The 21729-nt window shown below is 34.9% G+C and overlaps 1 protein-coding gene across 1 annotated transcript in view; it reads right to left on the reverse strand.

The window, feature by feature from the left end:
* Positions 1–217: 217 nt before the first annotated feature.
* Positions 218–21729, reverse strand: part of LOC131842340 (probable multidrug resistance-associated protein lethal(2)03659) — a 58862-nt gene continuing 37350 nt past the window's right edge. The window contains exons 13-34 of the mRNA XM_059190881.1: positions 20907–21036; positions 19813–19922; positions 18982–19107; positions 18438–18572; positions 16256–16355; positions 15587–15737; positions 14707–14942; positions 14083–14254; positions 13363–13489; positions 12333–12483; positions 11492–11728; positions 10156–10265; positions 9333–9447; positions 8339–8537; positions 7342–7528; positions 6773–6945; positions 6060–6176; positions 4931–4988; positions 4310–4345; positions 3162–3265; positions 1735–1834; positions 218–872 (exon numbers count right to left, since the gene is read on the reverse strand). Coding sequence (XP_059046864.1) covers positions 837–872; positions 1735–1834; positions 3162–3265; positions 4310–4345; positions 4931–4988; positions 6060–6176; positions 6773–6945; positions 7342–7528; positions 8339–8537; positions 9333–9447; positions 10156–10265; positions 11492–11728; positions 12333–12483; positions 13363–13489; positions 14083–14254; positions 14707–14942; positions 15587–15737; positions 16256–16355; positions 18438–18572; positions 18982–19107; positions 19813–19922; positions 20907–21036 — 2910 coding nt within the window. The 3' untranslated portion in view covers positions 218–836. The remainder of the gene's footprint in view (positions 873–1734; positions 1835–3161; positions 3266–4309; positions 4346–4930; positions 4989–6059; positions 6177–6772; positions 6946–7341; positions 7529–8338; positions 8538–9332; positions 9448–10155; positions 10266–11491; positions 11729–12332; positions 12484–13362; positions 13490–14082; positions 14255–14706; positions 14943–15586; positions 15738–16255; positions 16356–18437; positions 18573–18981; positions 19108–19812; positions 19923–20906; positions 21037–21729) is intronic.

Consider the following 21729-nt stretch of genomic DNA (forward strand, 5'->3'; position numbering starts at 1 on the left):
ACCTACCTGATATGCACACAAAATTTCATAAAAATCGGTAAAGCCGTTTTGGCTGAGTTTGATAACAAACACCTCGACACGACAATTTTATATATTAGATAATAAAATTAATTGACACATTTAAATATATAAGTAAGTAACACTTTCATGGCCAAATTCGTTGAGCAAAACAATATCAAAAAAACTTTATTTTCATATGCGACTAAAATGTCTACATGAATAAATGACATTATAATTTGAATTTGCAGTAATTATTACATCAATTTTTTTGCATAAATTTAATAATAAGTACGAAATTGACAAATAGCACCTTAGTAAGTACAGAATAAAGATACAATTCGAGTGAGTCGAACATTACAATTGAAATACTTAATAAATTTTTCATTCATGTGATGTCACATAAAATAATGTACAATAATACATTTGAATTACATTAAACTCCATTTCTCCGCATGCTTGCATATAAAATTAATAATAATAGAAATAATACCACTTTTTCATACAGAAATAGCCTATAGAAATAACATTTCTACATGACAGAACTTTTGGCGGGAAATTGTTAAATATCTTCACTAATTATTATACACTGTAAAATAAACTTTCTTTAAAATAAAAAAAAAGAAATAAATTTTACTACAAAATAATTTGTATCTATTTCACTATACATAGAGATCCATGGTTTAAAAAAAAACAAATTATCTATTAAACTGTATACAAAGTAACATATCTTTGATCGTTTGTAAAACAAATATAAATTAATATTAATAAATATAAAATACTGATCAGTAAAAATAATTCGAATATAAAACGAAGGCAACATTGGCTTCATAATCTCTTCACAGGTCCTTCTTTTGCTGTTGTTTTTTGTAGCTCTGTAAAAAATATTTATTTTTTTATTTTATTTATTTATTTTGGAAAACCAAGGCTATTTACAAACATAGTTATAAACATAATTAAATCAGAACGGCCACTTACAGGTGTTCACGGATAGAAACGTAATATAAAATAAATTACAGTACTAACACGTGAGGCCTGTATGTGTCATAAGTACTCATAAAATCATATAGCAAAAAATAACAATCTACTAAATTAAAACATATGCTGAAACTAACAAACAAACATTTTTAAATAATGGAAATGCATATAAGTAACATCAAATTAGATACTTATAAATCAAAGAATTGCCTGCTCATCACGGCCCTCGCTAAAGATATTCTATCGGAAAACAAATCAATATCTAATACCCTACTTAATCTATTGAAGTTATTATTTATATATTAGATTAAAAAATAAACATAATTTTGTGACAGCCTCGCATTGGATACTGCTTTACTGTCGAAGGTTACAGGTTCGATTCTCGAACAACATTAACACTTGATTTCATCAGATTATTGTCGACGAAGTGAGTCCTAGACCTAAACCTTAAAGGGATGTATACACATATTCCCTTAAAAGCGTAAGACTCAACTCAAAATGTGGACATATCAAGTGTTTAAATTTTATTGAGTACATTTGATTACAACGTGAAAAATCTCATTGCGACTGAAAGCTTGATCCCAACTAGACAATCCAGGATAAATTGTATACACAAAGTACAGTACAGTACAGTTGCAGCTAAGAAGAATTATCTATAGTAAATTATATATAATAGTGTTGTACGTTAATAATATATAGTAGTGAAGAAATAACAATCCAGATTTACGAGAGACAAATAATAATAAAGAAAGAACAAACCTCTTCGGCCATCTTGTACAGCATAGCAGCCGTCTCTTTACCAGTTTGTTCCACTAACGTCTTGAAAATACCCACACTGTCTTGATCACTGACTTCAGATCTGAAAATATATTTTACAGTTTATTATAATTAATACTGAACTATTTATATTATATTATATAGCGGACGAAGTCGCGGAATCAGCTAGTAAGCTGTTCCCGCGAAGTGCAATTCCGAAATTTCGGATCGATATTTCGTGTGATTCGTACCATGAAAAACGTTCATTCCGAAATCGTCCCCGAAAACGGAGAATATCGTTTCGATCGTCCCACTGTTCCTGCGTCTTCGTCCGCTTGGAATTTAACATGATTTTTCAAAAATTTTTTTTTATTAAATAAAAGTAGCCTATGTTACTCCTTATCACATCAGGCTACCTGCCAAAAAAAGTCCCGTCAAAATCGGTCCAGCCATTTCAGAGATTAGCTGGAACAAACAGACCGACAGACAGACAGACAAAAATTGTAAAAAAAATATTTTAGTGTATGTACCGTATTTATATTCGTATGCATGTAGTAAAATACAGTTTTTTCAATATTACAAACAGACACTTCAATTTTATTTATATGTATAGATTATATAATAAATAAATAACCCTGGACAATAAATACAGCGCCATCTAGTCCCATGGTAAGCAGAGCTTGTGTTATGAGTACTTGACAACTAATATAAATAGCAAAAAACTGGTTTAATTTTTTTGTAAATACATACATAATATAGCTGGGGATCACCCAGAGCGTTACAAAAATCATACGCATGAATACAAATGTTTGTGCCGTGCGAGGAATCGAACCCGCGACCATTTGAAGTAAAGCGGTGTGCTAAACCTCTAGACCACCGACGGATGAGCCAGCAATCACTGCTCTCGATCATATTTTAGGGCGAAAAAGGCAATTGTAGTTAAGACGAAAACAGTAAATTTATTAAATTCCCAAATACAGTATAAAGTTAGCAGATTGAACTGACATACAATATACGTGGCTCCATAAGTAAATTAAATCACATATGCCAGAGTCTGTCCTCAATTTTCATTGTCCAGAAAAAATAATCAAATGTCTTATAAAATATATTTGTAAGAAGCTTATTATAAAATTGCAGAATTTATAAATGATACTAATGATTTTGTAGAAAAAATCTAACTTAAAATTCATAGCGCTGACAATGTTATCTGATTGAACAAAGATCGGTTTCTATGTTGATTGTCACATGCCTAATCCTTGTCAAACCAAATCTATTTAAAACAATATTTATTTAAAAGAGCAACACAAATGTTTCTTGCTCATTCTTCTTATGATGAGTCTGCATTCCAAATGAGCCATAGAATAAAAAAATGTGATTATTCAAAAATACTTGTACTAAGTTTATTTCTATATTACAGTATATGAAGTTACCTATTGGAGTAGGTCCTCAGCCGGTTCCTAACAACAGGAGGGCCAGCATCTTCGTGTTCCGACCGCTGATCGAACGCAAAGTTCTCAGGTATCGCCAGTGGGGCCTGTCGTAAAAAAACAATATTTGCCTATTAAACATATATTAATAAGAGCTCACGTGGATTAAATTGAGTATAATAAATTTGGAAATGTTGCACAATTATATTAAGTAAAATTTAAATAAATAATTGCTTGAGGGCACGGTGAATAGTATATACATACAAATCAGATATGAATACAGACTTGATATTTATTATATAAATTATTTAATATTGATATAATAAATATCAAGATATTTATTATATTTATTGGACCGGAAGACGCAGCGTGGGAAGGTCTCCAGCAAGGTGGACCGACGATCTGGTCAAGATCGCTGGAAGGCATTGGATGCGAGCAGCGCAGGACCGATCGTCGTGGAGTTCTTTGGGGGAGGCCTATGTCCAGCAGTGGACGTTTTCCGGGCTGCGATGATGATGATGATGATGATTATATTTATTACAGATCTTGCATATTTATTAGAATGGTATCACTTGGTTACACTACAATGAAATGCTCAGTGGAAATTACTTTCAGAGTTACCAGTAGAATTTAAGTTTGAAACTATAATAGCTAGTATTTTTATAGTTATTATAAATATATTTATTTATTTAACTTTAATACACGCTATACAAATGTAGTATTTTACCATTATACCATTCAAGTAGTAAATATAATAAATGAAAAACAAAATGCATGAAAATATATACAAAAACAATATTTTTTGATACTACATAGGTAGGTATAAAAAGCTTTTGGCCCATCTGATGGTAAACGGTTATCGTAGCCTATTGACGCTTATGACCCGTGCGCATTGATGACCCTTAAGAACCATAATATACCCTTCTTGGAAAACCTCATGCTGTAATATCGGAAGAAAATCTCGGTAAGTAGTTCATACCATAATCTAAAAGATGCCCCTTAGATATGAACCTAAGGGATACAATAATGTATTACATAAATATATACAAATATTATAAAATTATATAATCATAAAATAAAACGTATATTATAAATTTGTAGGATTAACAATAAATTTTAACATCCCGACTGACATAATGTTCTTAATTTACCTGACTTTTGGTCAAAACCATTTCGCTTGGGCCGCGCTGTAATATCGGAAGAACAATCTCGTACGGATTCCCGTCATCAATCTAATAAAATATCGCCCTCTTAATATAACGATAAGAGTTTTAACACATTTTAAACATAAACTACAACTAAATATATTAATAATTATAAAATAAACACTAAATATACGGGTTATATATATAAATATATATAATAAAGTTGAAACGTAGTGACTCTGAACGCACAGCCCAAACACTGGATGAATTTAAAAACAAAGGTGTTATGACGTAGGTATCTAAGTAACATTTAAATAAGATTTTGATTAATTCTACCCCCAAGGGGATAAAATAGGGGATGAAAGTTTGTATGAAACTGTCAATTTTAAACCGATCTGAGACTTTTATTATTAAATCTACTTATGACGTAAGACATCCCCTAAGAAAGGATTTTGATAAATTCCACCCCTAAGGGGATAAATTAACGCGAGCGAAGCCGCGAGCAAAAGCTAGTAAATTATAAATTTGTAGGAATAACAATAAATTTTAATTTTAAAACATCCCGACTGGCATAAAGATTTCTTAATTTATGACATATTATTATTATAAGTGACCAGTTGTCGGGGCCGCTCGATTATTCTGAGTCAATTTACTATACGGATGTCCCGTTTCAACTACACGCCCTCTGCAACACAACGATAAGAATTTTAAAACGTTTTAAACATAAAATATAACTAAATCATAGACAAAAATTGAGAATAAATTTAAATATAAATAATAATAATAAATAAATAACTCTGAACAATTAACACCCATGAATTTACAAAACAAAAAGAATCTATAACAGTTGTCTAGTACCCATAACACACACTGCTTCGCGTGAGACTAGATGGCGCTGTGAGAATTATTCTTGAGATATTATTATTATATCTACTTTCTTTTAACTCTCGAAAATGTTCTTCTTAATTTAGAGTTACGGATCATACTGACCGAGTAATACTAAATATCTTTAGTTAACTATTTTCTGTATGGGCGTGTAAAAACTTACTATATAACATATTATTATTATAAGTGACTAGTTGTCCCGCGGAACTTCGTCTGCATCACACTTTCTTAACATTTATCATTATATTTCGGCCAATTTACATATTTTTTAAAATTATAACCTACTAGCTACTCGCCCCGGATTCGCACGGGTGTACATGTATTATATATATAAACCTTCCTTTGAATTTGAATCACTATTAAAAAACCACTTCAAAATCCGTTGCGTAGTTTGTTTTATACAGACCGCGAAGTTGTTTTATACTGTGTAATAATATGTTATTGATTGATGATTGATGTATAAGCTATATTACTGTGAAGTTTCATAAAAATCCGTTCAGTAGTTTTTCCGTGAAAGAGTAACAAACATCCATCCATACTCACAAACATTCGTGTTTATAATATCAGTAACATTTAAATAATGCATTATTAAAATTTTCGTTCCAAACAAAGCGCATATATTATTGCCCTCCGACGTGGCTCGGTGGCACAATGCTGCATTATCACAGCGAGATCATTAACCGAGTGCATTCTTGCTGAAAACTAATAGATTCCACGTTGCATATACGAGGATATAGTGGAACGCTTGGTAGCACACTAACTCACACTAACTCTTTAATCTGTGCTTATATTAACCAAGATAAAAATCAGTTTTTATAGCACAGTTTTTTTACAATATGAGTAAGATTCAGATTGCCTGAATGTAACTTACTTGTCCATCACTATGATCCTATCGTAGTCCATAACAGTGTGGAGACGATGAGCGATGGTCAGCACCGTCGAGTTGGCGAACTTTGTGCGTATTGTTTTTTGAATGTGTTTATCAGTTCTGTAAGTATATATTAAATAATATTACCCATTTATATCAAGTATATTGACTCTCTGTATTATATATATTGCACCATTATGTTATATTTATATATAAACTGACTGGTGCAATTTTATTTCTGTTTTTCATACGTGCTCCGTTCGTAGCGGACATCGAGTGATTTACCATACATCAGCCTTTGTATATAGTTAATGTATTGCATATACAAAACATATAAAATAGCATATGCTGATGGTCACTACATTCTCCCTAATTGAAATTCAGAATGAATCAGAATTTTTGCAATCATGTACAAGTTCATTTAAAAAGAATAAGAGTTGAGTTTCTTGTCAGTTCTTAGCTCTAAAGCGGTCTGAACTGATGGTAGATAAGATATTTGAAATATTTGATAAGATTTTATAAAGATATTTTGAATCGATTGGAACACGAAAACAGATTAAAAATTCGACCCAGAAATTAATGCGTTCAACAAAATAAACAAACTCTTTACATATATATTGTTCTAGAATAATTATAACAAACAATGGTTTCGGAGCTATGATTTTGTGGTGTGGGGTGTGTCGGGACGTATCGTAGTCCAGGCGCGGAGTACTGACTCGGGGTCGACGCTGGCGGTGGCCTCGTCCAGCACGAGGACCGTGGCGCGGGCGAGTGCGGCGCGCGCCAGGCACACGAGCTGCCGCTGGCCGCCCGACAGCGCTCCGCCGCCGTCCCCCACGCGGCTGCTCAGCCCGCCCGCCAGCCGCGACACCAGCGACCGCAGCTCCACCTGCCACCACGACGACTATTATAATATTCTCTATAGCACTTACGTTACCACACATAAAAAACGTGTTACAGTACATACATGAGATTCGATTAGATTAAAACATATTTTTGGCTCGGTACTTTAACTCAATGGTCTACTTCGTCGAGAGCCTGGAAGCTCGAAATGATACAGTCGACGGACAGAACGGAAATATGCGTTTATTGTATACGCGCTACAACATCGAGTGGCGGAAAGAACTGCCTGCCGAGGTTCTCTCGCAAGACTACGGCATGGGTTCTTTCAAGAAGCGTATACTATAGTTTCTTAAGGGTCGGCGAGACGCACGTAACACCCCCGGTGTCGACGTCCATAAACTACTACTACTACGCTAGTAGTATAAAAAAGTGTAGTGGTCACCTGGTCGAGCGCGTCGAGCAGCTGCGCGTCGGAGTAGTGCCGGCGCGGGTCGAGGTTGTCGCGCAGGGCTCCGGCGAACAGCGCGGGCCGCTGCGGCAGCGCCGCCAGCCGCGCGCGCCACGCCCGCAGCCCCGCCTCCCCCGCGCACACCCCGTCCACAAGCACCGCCCCCTCCGTGGGGCACAGCCTGCCCACGGTCACGTCTTTATTAAACCACCACGCCCGCACATACACGACACCGTCCTCGCCGGGGAAGTCGACGACCTCGATCACACCATACGGCGCAATCGATCGAGAGCTCAAACCGTTACGCAAACTTCAGCCTTATCTCATACACATTACCTCGTTAAGTACAAATATCGATACATAAAAGCATTATCGATGACCCTACATTTAAATTTAGTACGAAAATAATGTAAACACAAATTTGAATATGGAATGCTTATAAATGTAATTAGATTTTTTTTCTAGTTCTGATTTTCCCGTCCCAGGGAAAGGCAAAAGGACTCATCTTTCCTATAATCCAACCATCTTCTGTTCGATCATCCTCTCGCTTTCCATCCACATTCATGTTATATAATATTTGTCATTCCAATTATATAAAAAATATAATATAATTTATTCAAATAAACTTATATTGTAGTACTTTTGAATAGTCATCACACATTTTTTCTATCTATTGCTCATTCTGAAAGCTGTCTCGTCGCAAGAACTAGGTACAAGAAATTTGCGTGCTGCTCTTTGTTACTTTACATTTTTAAGCTGAAGTATGTGAATACAAACTATACCAACTAGCACTAATTTAATTAAATACTCAAATAGAGAAAATATTAAATATACGACCGATTGGTTGAGTAACTAAACAAGACTAAATCAGTCGTAGTGACCAGAGACCAGACCAGACCAGTCCCTACAAGCAGCACTCGTTCACGACTATGACTGATGAGCCAGCCATCACTGCGCTCGACCATATTTTAGAGAGAAAAGCTATACATACCCAAACAGAGCGTTGATAAGCGAGCTCTTCCCAGCACCAGTTCTTCCCACCACAGCGACCTTCTCTGCTGGATGGATGGTGAAGCTCACACCTTTTATAGCATACACAGGCTCGTCAGGTTTCTCGCCTGACTTCACTTGTTCATCTCTCTTTGGTGGACGCTCGTATTGAAGGCTCACGTTATCGAAGACTATCTCCCCTGAAAAATTCATTTCACATCACTATATTTAACAAGAGACCGTCAAGCCTAGCCTAATCGATTTACAGACACCAAAGGCCGTGAGTTCAAGTCTAAAAAAATTTTGTGTCAATTTATATTTATAACTTAATAGCGGCGGGGGGAAAAGATGATTGTTAGTAATGATGACTGAAATCTTATTGCTAGCAATGTATACCAAGTGATAAATTCTTGGTGAATTTGTCACGATGGGCTAACCGACCTGACTTCATGCTCATCTTAGTATCCTCTACTGGTGCTCCGTCAGCGTAAACCTTTAGCGCAAGCGGGTGCACCATTCCATTATCATCCATAAAAAAAACTTAATAGCGGCGTGACGTAATCCCCTTCGGATTGTTACTAATTTAGATAGTTGACCCTATTGCTAGCAATGTATGGTACGTCACCCCGACATGATCACAACGCGTTTTCCCTTGGAAACCAGCGTGCTGAATTTATCACGATCAACTATAAGAAAACAAGTAGGTAATGCACCTACATCCAACCATCAAATCAAATCAAAACTAATTAACTCATGTAGGGCATTTTAGTCGTTTATGAACGTTAATTATTTTATAATAATATTTTTTCCATACCGTCCAGTTCAGTATTCAGATTTGAAAAAACTGGCAAGAAACTCAAGAGAGAATTTCTTTTTTTTAAGCCAATTTATTGTGTACTTATGTAGGTGTCTATGTTTAACATTATATAAAAACTCTGTTTATGTACATTTATTGCCATTTTTAAGCATCAATTTCTATATATGAAAAGAATTACCTTTACTGGGCCATTTGTCGAAATCCAAGTCGGGATGGTTGGCCCTTAGGGCCTTCTGGTTCACATCCACCGGACTCTCTGGCGGCAAGTTCTGGTACTCCAGGATCCTCTCTACCTGTGTTCAAGCAAACTTCGTCCTTATCCTCATGTTTATAAATATTTTTTTTATTCGCTAGTTACAGAGGTCACTGTTAGAGGATCAAAAATATGTGTTTAACTTAAAGTAATTAATTTAAATTTAATACGAATTGACAATGTCGATGATCTAGCAGTTTAGCACACTACTTTAAGTCCAATGGTCGCGGGTTCGATTCCTCGCACGGTACAAACATTTGTATTCATGAGTATTATTGTTTGTATTAATCTAGGTGTTTTCTACGTATATTATGTGTGCATTTACAAAAAAAAAAATATCTATATCAAGTGTAGCATAACACATGCTCTGCTTAGCTTAGGACTAGATGGCGCTGTGTTAATTATCTTCGGCCGTCTGTACATGTACACTATTTATATTACAAGAAATTTAAAAAAAAAAAACAATTCGTGTAAATATCTATGTAAGATGTTGCGGGTAAATGATACGATGTTGTTGGTAGAGACGATGTATATTAAAGATTATATTAGATCATATGTACATAGAAATATTGATCATATATACTAAATGACAATAGGAAAATGTAAGGTGGGGTGACACAGTTTAGACACAGCAGTACTTAGTACACAATATTGGATTTGTCTTACTAAACATTATTAAATGCAAATATTATTTTGATATATCTAGGTAACTGTGTCACACATAATATATACATCTAGTATTACTCACAGAGGTCATCTGGTTCTCCACTTCGGCGGTTTGTCGCATCCCATATTGACACATGCCGACAAGTCCTATCACTTGCGTGACAGCCAAGCCCACGTTGCCGCCTAGAGAGTCTGCAATTAGAGGCGATTGCGTCACTACTAGTTACTAATTGTTAAGTTATAGTGAAAAGTATCTGAATTTTATATCTGTGGAATATTGTTATCTATGGTAAAAACTGAATAAAGTACGGTTCGGTCTTGACATCTTCCTTCTTGGATGAATGGCCGACGAGCAACAAGTTCAAAGCGTGTTTAATTATTGTAATCCCAAAAATACAATAAAAGGTGTCTTGCTTATGAAAGAAGCACTATTTATCATGGACGACTGAGACTTTGAAGCCGTTTACCGTAAGGGAAACCCCAAGTAGCGCCCGTGACTTGTGACACGGGTGTGGGTTTAAAAGGCCCTTTTAGAATGCATTAACACTCACCTTCACTACTTGCAGCTTCCCCCCAGGCCCAACTAAGACCGGGATAAACCCATTGCTAATACAATTCCCTTTAATATCCAAAACACAACTGACACGCTCTGCGCTCGTTGACTGAATGCCGCGGCTCACGCAACGAAAGAGGATTATTCAACTACCGACCTCCGTATTTATAGACCAAAGTCAGTGTAGTTGGTTAGTCTATAAATACTAGATGGCGCTATTTACAATATTCGTAATAATCCTTACATTGGGTACTTCATTAGTACTAAAAACAAACTACCTTCTTTTAATATATTTTTAAATATCGGATTTTTTCTACAATAATGATGTGAATTCTAACACTTAGGAATAATTCCGTAATATTTTTTTAAGACTATGTTGTTTTATGATAATAATTCACCAAGATCATCACCGCACATATGGAATGTCATTGCAATTAATTAACAGTAATTTCTAATAACTTTATTTCTAATAATTTCTAACTTATCATGACAGGTGCACAGAGAGAAGCTGAAGGCGACGAATGCGAGGGTCATCACCATTTAAAGAACTAAACCGTCAATTAATATTTATCTTACCATCACTGGTGAACAGAAAGAAGCTGAAGGTGACGAATGCGAGGGTCACCTCCATTTAAAGTACTAAACCGTCAATTAATATTTATCTTACCATCACTGGTGAACAGAAAGAAGCTGAAGGCGACGAATGCGAGGGTCACCACCATTTAAAGAACTAAAGAAGTAAACCGCCAATAATTATTTATCTTACCATCACTGGTGAACAGAAAGAAACTGAAGGTGACGAATGCGAAGGTCACCACCATTTAAAGAACTAAAGAACTAAACCGCCAATAAATTTCCGTCTTACCATCACCGGTGAACAGGAAAAAGCTGAAGGTGACGAACGCAAGGTAGAGACAGCAGGTCATGTCCATCCACCACGCGAACGCCCTGTTGGTGGTGAGCACGAGGGTCCACACTGACGAGTGCAAGTCTTGGAGCTTGTCGAACTCTCGCGCCAGGGTCCGCTGCTGCTCCCGAGCTGAACGGATCGTGGTCAGACCGGAGACTGTGGCCGCCGCGTGGTTGAGAGACTGACTGCGGGCTGATCGTATTGTACAGATTATATATATAATATTGCTGTATTTATTCTATATCTTATATATAAAATTTGTGTCACAGTTTTCGTTCCCATACTCCCCCGAAACGGCTTGACCGATTCTCATGAAATTTTATGAACGTATTGAGTAGGTCTGAAAATCGGCCAACATCTATTTTTCATCCCCCTAAAAGTTAGGGATAGTCCACCCCTAAATTTTTTTTATTTTAAGGCAAAACAACGTTTGCCGGGACAGCTAGTATTTACATAAAAATGACACTCAGCGTTATGCATGCGGAAAACAACGTACACCGATGCAATACACACATATATACGCACGCACGCACGTACGCACGCACGCACAAACACACATGCTCTAAAGCTCATAAATTAAATGTATATATAGTTTTTAAAACAGATGGTGTATATCATGTTGTGCCTTTAAGAAGTAATATTAATTTGTTTTTATATGTGTTAAATTATGAATGAGTAGTATTAATAAGTATATTTTCACTCTTCTACCATCGCAATATTTTTAATTACGATATTAAATTTATATGCAAAACAACGTTTGTCAGGTCAGTTAGTTAATATATAAGTATAAATTTACCGATAGCTTCAATCCGCTTCAACTCCCTGCTCGTGCACAAGAACAACCCTCGGAGGAGAAACAGCAGCACCGCCATCACAGCCGTGGGCACCAGCAACCACCAGTTCACCAGGCACACCACCACCAGAATCGACAGCACTTCGAACAGGAACTGAGGAGCAGAAAAACCTCATAATATTTTTTTCCTCAGAACAATTCACACAGCGCCAACTAGACCCAAGTTAAGTTAAAGCTTGTGTTATTAGTACTAGATAATTAGATCACTGATACAAATACATATATACTCATGAATACAAATGTTTGTGCCGTGCGAGGAATCGTACCCACGACCATCGGTATGTATTTACGAAAATTATCTATGTATTTGTATCAGTAGTCTAGTACCCATAACACAAGCTTTAGTTAGTTTAACTTGGGTTTAGATGACGCTGTGTGAATTGTCCTGAGATTATTATTATTATTATTTTTCTTTATATATATATATATTATATATCTCCCTTTTTATTATTATATAATAATAATAATAACCCGACTCTGGCACTTACAAAAAGTAACAATAGTCCCAATCGTCCTCTCAACTACAGGTGTCATACCGAAACACATGCATCAGTCACTAAATACCTTGAACTTGCCCCCTAATATATACTGCCAACTACAGAAGGCTGTAGTTCTAAACACATGCCGCATTGTTAGAAAGTTTCTACAAACAGATTAGGCCTACATTTGTATTATGGTATATCCACCTAAGATAGAACATTGTTATGTACTTGGCTTAGGCCCATACATACCAAGATTACCGGCGAAAGTCGAGAAAAAATAATATAAAAGAATAAGTCCCTCTAAGTACCCCAAAAATATTTTAAAAAAGTTAATAAATGAGATCTCCAATTATTTATTAGTATAGGACCTTTTGTAGTTTTGTTTTTTTATTACTATCCCTATGGAATGTCATGTATATACATAATGGTTTCTACTTAGACATTAGCAGTCAACTTTTGCCTTTCTTATTATAGAAAAAAAAAGTACTTACACCAAGACAGTCGACCAGGGCGACAGGCAGCAGTGTATCGACTTGGCCCATATCCTTCGAGAACCGATTCAGTATTCGGCCGGACGGGTTGTGATGGAAGAACCACATTGGCGCGTTCGTTACACCCCTGTATAAATAAAACAATTGCTATATTTGGATGATATTTTTTAAGGTTCGGAAAAATTAGGGCATGTAAACTATATCTATACATATAAATAAAATTTGAGTGTCTGTTTGTAATATTGAAATAACCGTTTTTTAGTACATGCATATGAATATAAATACGGTACATACACCAAAATATCTATTTTACAATTTTTATCTGTCAGTCTGTCGGTATGTTTGTTCCGGCTAATCTCTGAAATGGCTGGATCGATTTTGACGGGACTTTTTTTTGGTAGGTAGTTGATGTAATAAGGAGTAACTTAGTCTACTTTTATTTTATAAAAATAAAATAAAATTCCACGCGGACGAAGTCGCGGGAACAGCTAGTGTATAATAAAAACCCACTATAGTAAACTATAACTATAATTATATTAGGCGATTTGAATTTTCTTTAAAAATTTCAGTAGAAAGTTCTACTCACTATGTTTTATATAGTGCAGGATAGGTACGCGGTACGTATATTTGTACACATCGATGAGTGAGCTTGATAAAAAATGTCAAAACGGCCTTCAAAACAAACGTCCAGCCATGCGCACAAACTTTTTACGTACTTACCTGAACATAGAGTCGTGGAGAGTGACGGAGGCCCGGATGCAGGTGTTGTAGAAGATGACCAGCTTGTTCCAGGTGAGGAAGATGCAGACCAGGATCAGTGAAGCGTACACGTAGACGCACTGCTCGCGGGTCAAGTGGAAGTGGTTGTTTGGCAGGTCTTGGAAGGTCACATCTGGGCAGGAATACTTTGATTACTTTCAGCCTTAATTTAACTTATGTTTTTAAAGTAACATTTACCATTAATTATGTGCCAAATATATATATTTATTTGGGATAATGACTGCTTTCTTACAACTATTATCGTTATTAACTGCTTCTTCCTTATCCCATTTATTTGTGATCGGCGTAATATGTCTTTCGCTTCCTTCGTGCCTGTTCGCAGTCATCTCGTTACTTACTCCCTTACTTGCCGTATCATCTTACGAAGAAGTTAGGGGTTGGTGGAAGGGTGAAAGTTTAAGGTATTTTTAATGCTGTATAATAAAATCAATGATGTGGACTTTCACTTGTATGAAAAATAATTTACGTCCTATTCTCAGCTCTATTAAATATACTCATAAAATTTCATAAGAATATGTCAAACAGATTTATTATTAAAAGGAGTAGAAAATAGAGGTGACTTACTTTGAATGGCTGTAATATTTTCCTTTATGACGTTGTTCAATAAACTGTCCTGATTGTCGGCATTATTTAAGTCGGTGGTTTGGTTTATAGCTGCATTTTGATTCACAATTTCGCCAAATTGACTAGTTACATTAAGTGTGTTGCCATTGGGACTGGTATAGTTAAAACCATCGGTTGTTAGACTTTGATTTCTTAATTTTCTCATTGCAGCACTATTAGCTTCTTCTAGATTAACCCTACAAAAAAAATTTGCTAAGTTCTAACTTTCAGTTACATAAACTTAATACATCTAAGCACTCTTGAATAGTCATATTTTTTTATGCTATCATTCATTCAGAGCGCAGACTCATCACAAGAAGAAAGAGTAAGAAACTTGTGTGTTGCTCTTTTTAATATATGTTATTTTAATTTAAATACATACACCGTAACAAGTATGAGGTATGCAATAATCAATATAGTGCTTATGACTTAAGTTTTGTCTACAAAAAGATTACTATCATTTACAAACTCTTCAATTTTATAATATGGGTTTTTTTACTAAGAAAATGTTTTTATGACATTTGAATGTTTTAAAGGTAGATTTAGAACAGACTCTGGTAGTTTTGTGGTATAACCTTACGTACCATAAAACGAATTACAAACTTTACTCACACGGCTTTCAAGTTTGTGTATAATGTATAAAAGTAGACTTATAAGAGATTTACTTTCTATTCATAACAGTAGACATGTGAATGTTGTTACGTTAATTGAATGAAAATGAATGAAAAATTTAAAAATATCTCTATATTTTTTCATAAAAGTAGATATGAAATAATGTTTACGAACTAAATTATGGATGAAAGAACGAATAATCAAGTTATTTAGATAGAGAATAATTTACCATTCCTTCAGCCACACGTCCGTAGAGGAATAGAACATTTGCGCGAGTATGAACAATCCGAACAACAGTAGCATTGTACATTTGTTGCCTCCGCTCCTTATGTACGACATATACACGCCGCTGTCCACGGAACCTTTCTTTTGACTTTCGCCTACAATAAAAAAATATATACTTAGTGTTACGTGTAATAAAAAAAATATATACTAAAATGCTAAACTTAGCTACTCGGCCCGGCTTCGCACTGGTGTACATGTATTATACACATAAACCTGCCTTTTGAATCACTCTATCTATTGCTAAAAACTGCATTATAATCCGTTGCGTAGTTTAAAAGATCTAAGCCAACAGACAGCGGAAGCGATTTCATTTTGTATTAAGTAAACATCTTATTAATATTATAAACGCGAAAGTTTGTGAGTATGTATGTTTGTTACTCTTTCACGCAAAAATTACTGAACGGATTTTGATGATACTTTACAATAATATAGCTTATGCATCAGAATAACATATAGTTTATATATTTTATTGAAATGTAACGCGGCGAAACCGCGGGCGTCGCTAGTAATATAATAACAACCCTTGACAATTCCCACGGCTCAACACATTTTTAGTTGTGGTAGGTTGTATGCAAATTAAAAAGTGGACCTTATTTCTAAAATCAAAAATTACCTTCGTATTTAGGGTCCAAATTGTTCTCCAGATCCAAATTGAACGAGAGTTGTGAAGCTTCCGACATCGACCTCTGCGAGCGTAACATGTAATTGTGTTCCTGTAAACATAAGCTTTACTATATAATTATATCAAACAATATATACTTCAGATAATTATGACTGTTCATCACTGTTGGCGACAGACCTCTTTTTATAGATATTTCTGTTTTTATACCATATATTTTTTATATACAATATATTTATATATTTTTTTTATTATATTGTTTTGCTACATTGTGTCATATATTCTACCACTAAATACATCATTCAAGTTTGGTAAGTAATTTTATTTATATTACTACCTAATTCACTGCCGTTGCCAGCCGTAATAATCACAATAGGATGCATATATTTTTACTTATTAAAATTTTAATGCACATGTACATAAATAAAACTGCATATGTCGAATATAATACCTTATGATATTCTTATAGTAACTTGTATAGTATTATTGTACCTTAAAATATTATTGTAATTTTTTACACGCCGGAAACGGCATGGCATGTTTGGAATAATTATAGTTTTCAGACCATTATGTATAAATAAATTGAATTGAATTATGGCATTTTCTCCCAGTCCACCATAAGGCCAACAGGTTAAGGACGGTGTATTTAAGTAAATAACATAAAATAAATATTAAAGGTAGTAATTATATATGCAATACTACAATATATAATAAACGGGTCTAATAAACCTATACATATATTATAGCTATTGAACTATTTTGTCCCTTTCTTTGAAGCTAATTTCATTATTTAAGAAAAAATTATGAATCAGTTAAATTTTATTTGAACGCTTAGATTCTAATCGAAAAAGGGTATGTTTTAAGAAGAATAATATTTAATTGCTACACTACAATAAGTCATAAAACTGGCGATACTTATTAAAAAATATTTTAGCTAGTTGAATCCTGGTAAATTCGCCACATTATCGTCCTATCATTTTACACTAGTGCCCCAAATGTGTACCATTAGAATAAGCTGGAGTATCAGCTCCAAAAGTATAGTTTACGTCACTAAAACTATGTAACTACTACAAACACAATTGAAACTAACACTTTTAATATCCACTTTTCTTTCTTCATTAACTCCCGCCACAATGCACACCTTGGTATGGAAATGTATAATATTAAATACGTTATAAAAAAAACGTAAACTCCTAACTGTGGAGACGATGAAAAAACAATTTCGCCTAACTAGGATAAAACATATTTTAGAGCAAATATTTTCTAAACTGGCTGATCGCACATGAAACACGTTTGGGCTTCTTATTAGTGTAGATATAAAATAAAAGTTCGACTTACGGTTGATAAATATGTATGTATATATTGTCCCAACACGTAAACATAGTTACACTTAGATAGGAAGAAAGTATATACAGTAGAAGGAGAAGAATATCACAAGCACAATAAAGAAATAAGCACAGAATGAATATAAGCACTAATGAATAAGGTGATATATGTAAATGAGAATAAGCAGAGCAATATCAATTACAGTACGGCCGATTTATCAAGCGAGTAGCGAGCGTTCCGCGTCATAGATAGTTCTCGACTGGTTTGGTAATATCGAATTGAATGTGCGCTCGCGCTGTTGGCCGGTTCCTCGGCGCGCTGATATTTTACATAGCGAACAAAAGAGTTGTGACGTCAACCTCTTATTGAGCGTTTCCACTGCACGCTGCAATTGTACTAGACGAACGGTACGGTTTAATATTGATAACAGTGTAAATAAATATTACGTATATATTTCTGTATAAGTATATGTATATTGTATATAATTAAGGTTATTATTATTAAATAATTGTATGTAATAAATATTTGTAAATAACTGTAAATAAATTTATGAAGCTGTGTATTTATGTGTGGGAATCGCCTACACACGTATAGTGTAAACGCTAATTTCAAAGTTATCTGCCTTTCTTTCGTTTTTTCTTCTTCTTCACTAATAATCTGTACCCAGTAATTTCACTGCACTATCGACAGAGGTATCTAAGCAGATGACTTTGTACTAATTCTCGACAGGGAAATTATCTGTAAGCACGTATTTGATTAAAAATATACAATAAAATATCATTAGACATTAGCCTCTAATCTCTAGAAATGAAGACAGAATGTAATTATTCTATTTAAAGTATAAACTCACCACAGACTCTTGCGTTTCGTAGGCGACAGCTTTTTGCTTCTGTTTTTCTTCTCCGACCTTCTCTCCCATTTCTATCAGCGCCTCGAATTCCGGCACACCATTCTTGAGTTCTTGGTAGGTGCCTTGGGCAACTATCTTTATAAAAAAATGTTAATTTTTTATTACCCAATTTACTTGAAGTTTTCGAATAATTACATATGTTTTAATGTTAATCAATATAAAATCATATGAGTATTGGTTTAAAGTATAAAATTCGCTACGCTCTGTCATTTAGTTGTGGAGCAGTAGTGAGTAAACAAACGGACAAAAACACTTTCATATTTATTACATTAGTAAAGTACATCCATAGGTCGCTGGTTCAATCCGGCTCGAAGGACCATATATTTAGCCCTAACCAGTTCTTCGGTAGGAAGACTGTATTATCGTAAATTATATAATAATAATGTACAATATGTGAAAGATTAAATATAGTAACGACGCATAAATAAAAATAATCTTATTTCTCATCACAAACAATAATGAATAATGAGAAGTGTGTACGCACCCGGCCTTCCCTCATAACGGCCACGTGGCTAGCGTGGCGCGCGAACTGCACGTGGTGCGTCACCAGCACCACCGCGCGGTCTCGCAGGTATCCTCGGATGCAGTCCTCGTAGATCGCTTGCGCCACCTGCAGCGTAAAACCGTGTTTTAGGGTTCCATATACAACCTATACTTTTTTTTTAAGTAAAATGGGAGAAATATTCTGATAGTTTGCCATTCAAATCTAGCCGGCTAGACGGCTTCCCAACGACAAGCAACTAATAACTAAACGTCTCTAGAGGTAAGCGTTGGCTATATACATGAACAACACAAGGTACATCACGTTATCACGTGACACCCACGATAACACTCTTCTGATGCCATTTCACTATAGACTAAGATGTCATGCCTCTTATCGTCCGTCCGTCGTCAGCCGTCAGCTTGTTACACAACTTTAGAACAGTTAGATATAATATAGTATGTATTAAATAACCCTAAACAATTAACACTGCGCCATTTAGTTCCACGATAAGCAAAGCTTGTGTTATGGGTAGACAGCTGATATAAATACATAATACACATAGATAACAAATAATGTACCGTGCGAGTAATCGAACCCGCGACCATAGGAAGAGAAGCGGTGTGTTAAACCGTTATATCACCGAAGCCGTATATATATGTATAGAGAAAAACATTATTTTTAGTATTTCTTTTTTATAAAAATGTAGTGAAACTTTTAAAGGTTAGTCTACACATGTACAAATAATAGTAAAACTTCTAAGGTTTTTTTTCTTCTATGAAAGTACTAATATTAATAGTTATTTCTTAGTAACAATAGCACACTACCAAATACCTTCGCATCCACTGCTGCTAGCGTATCGTCCAGTAGATAAACATCCGCGTTCTGGTAGACACATCGGGCCAGCGATATCCGCGCCCTCTGTCCACCGGACAACGACGTGCCTGTTCATCGTCATCAGAAAAAAATCTTTTTGTAAATTTTCTATTCATATAAAAGCGCTTATATCGTTGCCCCCGGAAGCAATGGGTGAAAACAGTGATCGGTACAACCTATGCTGTAAATAATATAATTGACGTAGTGGAGTAACCTGAAACAGTCATGCTCGCTATAAAGTTCAAACTTGTGGCGGCGTGGTGGGCCGGGTCGATGTGCTCCCTCAAATATGATTGAGTACAATGATGGCTGGCTCATACGTCATACTCGTGAACGGGTGCAGCTTGTGGGGACTGGTCTGTTCAGGTTGTGATCACTGATTATTTGTTCTTTGCGATAGCATATGCTGGTGGTCACTCTATTCTCGTACTTCCTTTCCTTCATTATGAAAAAAAATAATTTGTAGCTTTCTTCGTCAACCAAGACAAATTTGAATTTTAATAACTGTATTTATTATAAACATGTTCCACTATTATTTGAAAAAATATGAGCTGAGTTTCTTGTCAGTTCTTCTCATCTCGACATCATTCCGAACTGACGGTAGATTTGACATATCATAAGAGTCTGTAATAGACCTACATGAATAAAGATATTTTGAATTTGAATGCCAGGGCAACTCTACCTGCACCCTCTTAAGGGATGTGGATGAGCCGGTTCATTTTAATTAACCAGTTCATTAAAATTACCAGAATGTTTCTGGTAATATTATATGTATATTTAATATTTATATATTCAGAGGCATTGTCATCTGGTGCCATTTTTGTTATAGTTTGTATTGTGTATGTATAATCCATATCATGCATATTTTTATACATATATAAAACTACAAGGGATTATTTTTAATAATAAATAAATATAAATTTTGTTGAAACGCGTAGTTGATACTTGACAAATAAATATAATATCATCTTGTATTTTTTACATTGCACTGAATAAAACATTTTTCTTTATTTCTTTCTTCTTTCATAGAAATATAGGAAAATAAATGTCACCTCTTTCCCCAACGATGGTTTTGTCGCCGTGCGACAATATCTCCAAATCAGTCTTCAACTGGCAACACTTGATCACTTGTTTGTATCTGCGCAGATCCATGTCTTGACCGAATAGAATATTTTGACGCACCTGCCGAGTGTAAAAGTAGATTTACTCCGAGTCCGAAAATAACAACGTATTTAAGTTTAAAGGTAACTTACGTACTATGTTGCGTAAATGTATATAACATCTATAATAACATTTATAAATTAACTAGCAACTCGCCCTGGGTGCAAAATTTGTGCTTCGAGTATTAATATATAGATTTATATTATACTAGCTGGTTCCGCTACTTCGTCCGCGTGGAATTTAAGTTTATTTTTCTAAATTAAATGTTTTTTCTAAAATAAAAGTAGCCTAAGGTACTCCTTATTACATCAGCTACCTACCAAAAAAAGTCCCGTCAAAACCGGTCCAGCCATTTCAGAGATTAGCCAGAACAAACAGACAGACAGACAAAAATTGTAAAAAATGTTATTTTGGTGTATGTACCGTATTTACTAATATGCATGTAATTAAAAACCGTTATTTCAATATTACAAACAGACACTCCAATTTTATTTACATGTAGACAAAAAGCCAAATTATTTATATGTTTTATCTTTACAAGGTTTAAAACAAAGTCATTTAATTTACGCGACTAATGTTAATGCGGTTTTCAACAAAAACGTGACTCAAGAGAAAGATTTATAAATTTCCGAGAACTTCGAAGATTTGTAACGCATCCGTGCGAAGCCGAGACGGCTCGACCAATATAATATGGTACAAAAGGTGGACTTAATA

The sequence above is a fragment of the Achroia grisella genome, unplaced genomic scaffold (genome assembly GCF_030625045.1).
Source record: "Achroia grisella isolate CSIRO2021 unplaced genomic scaffold, CSIRO_AGI_Agris_v1 utg2156, whole genome shotgun sequence".
Taxonomy (NCBI): Eukaryota; Metazoa; Arthropoda; class Insecta; order Lepidoptera; family Pyralidae; genus Achroia; species Achroia grisella.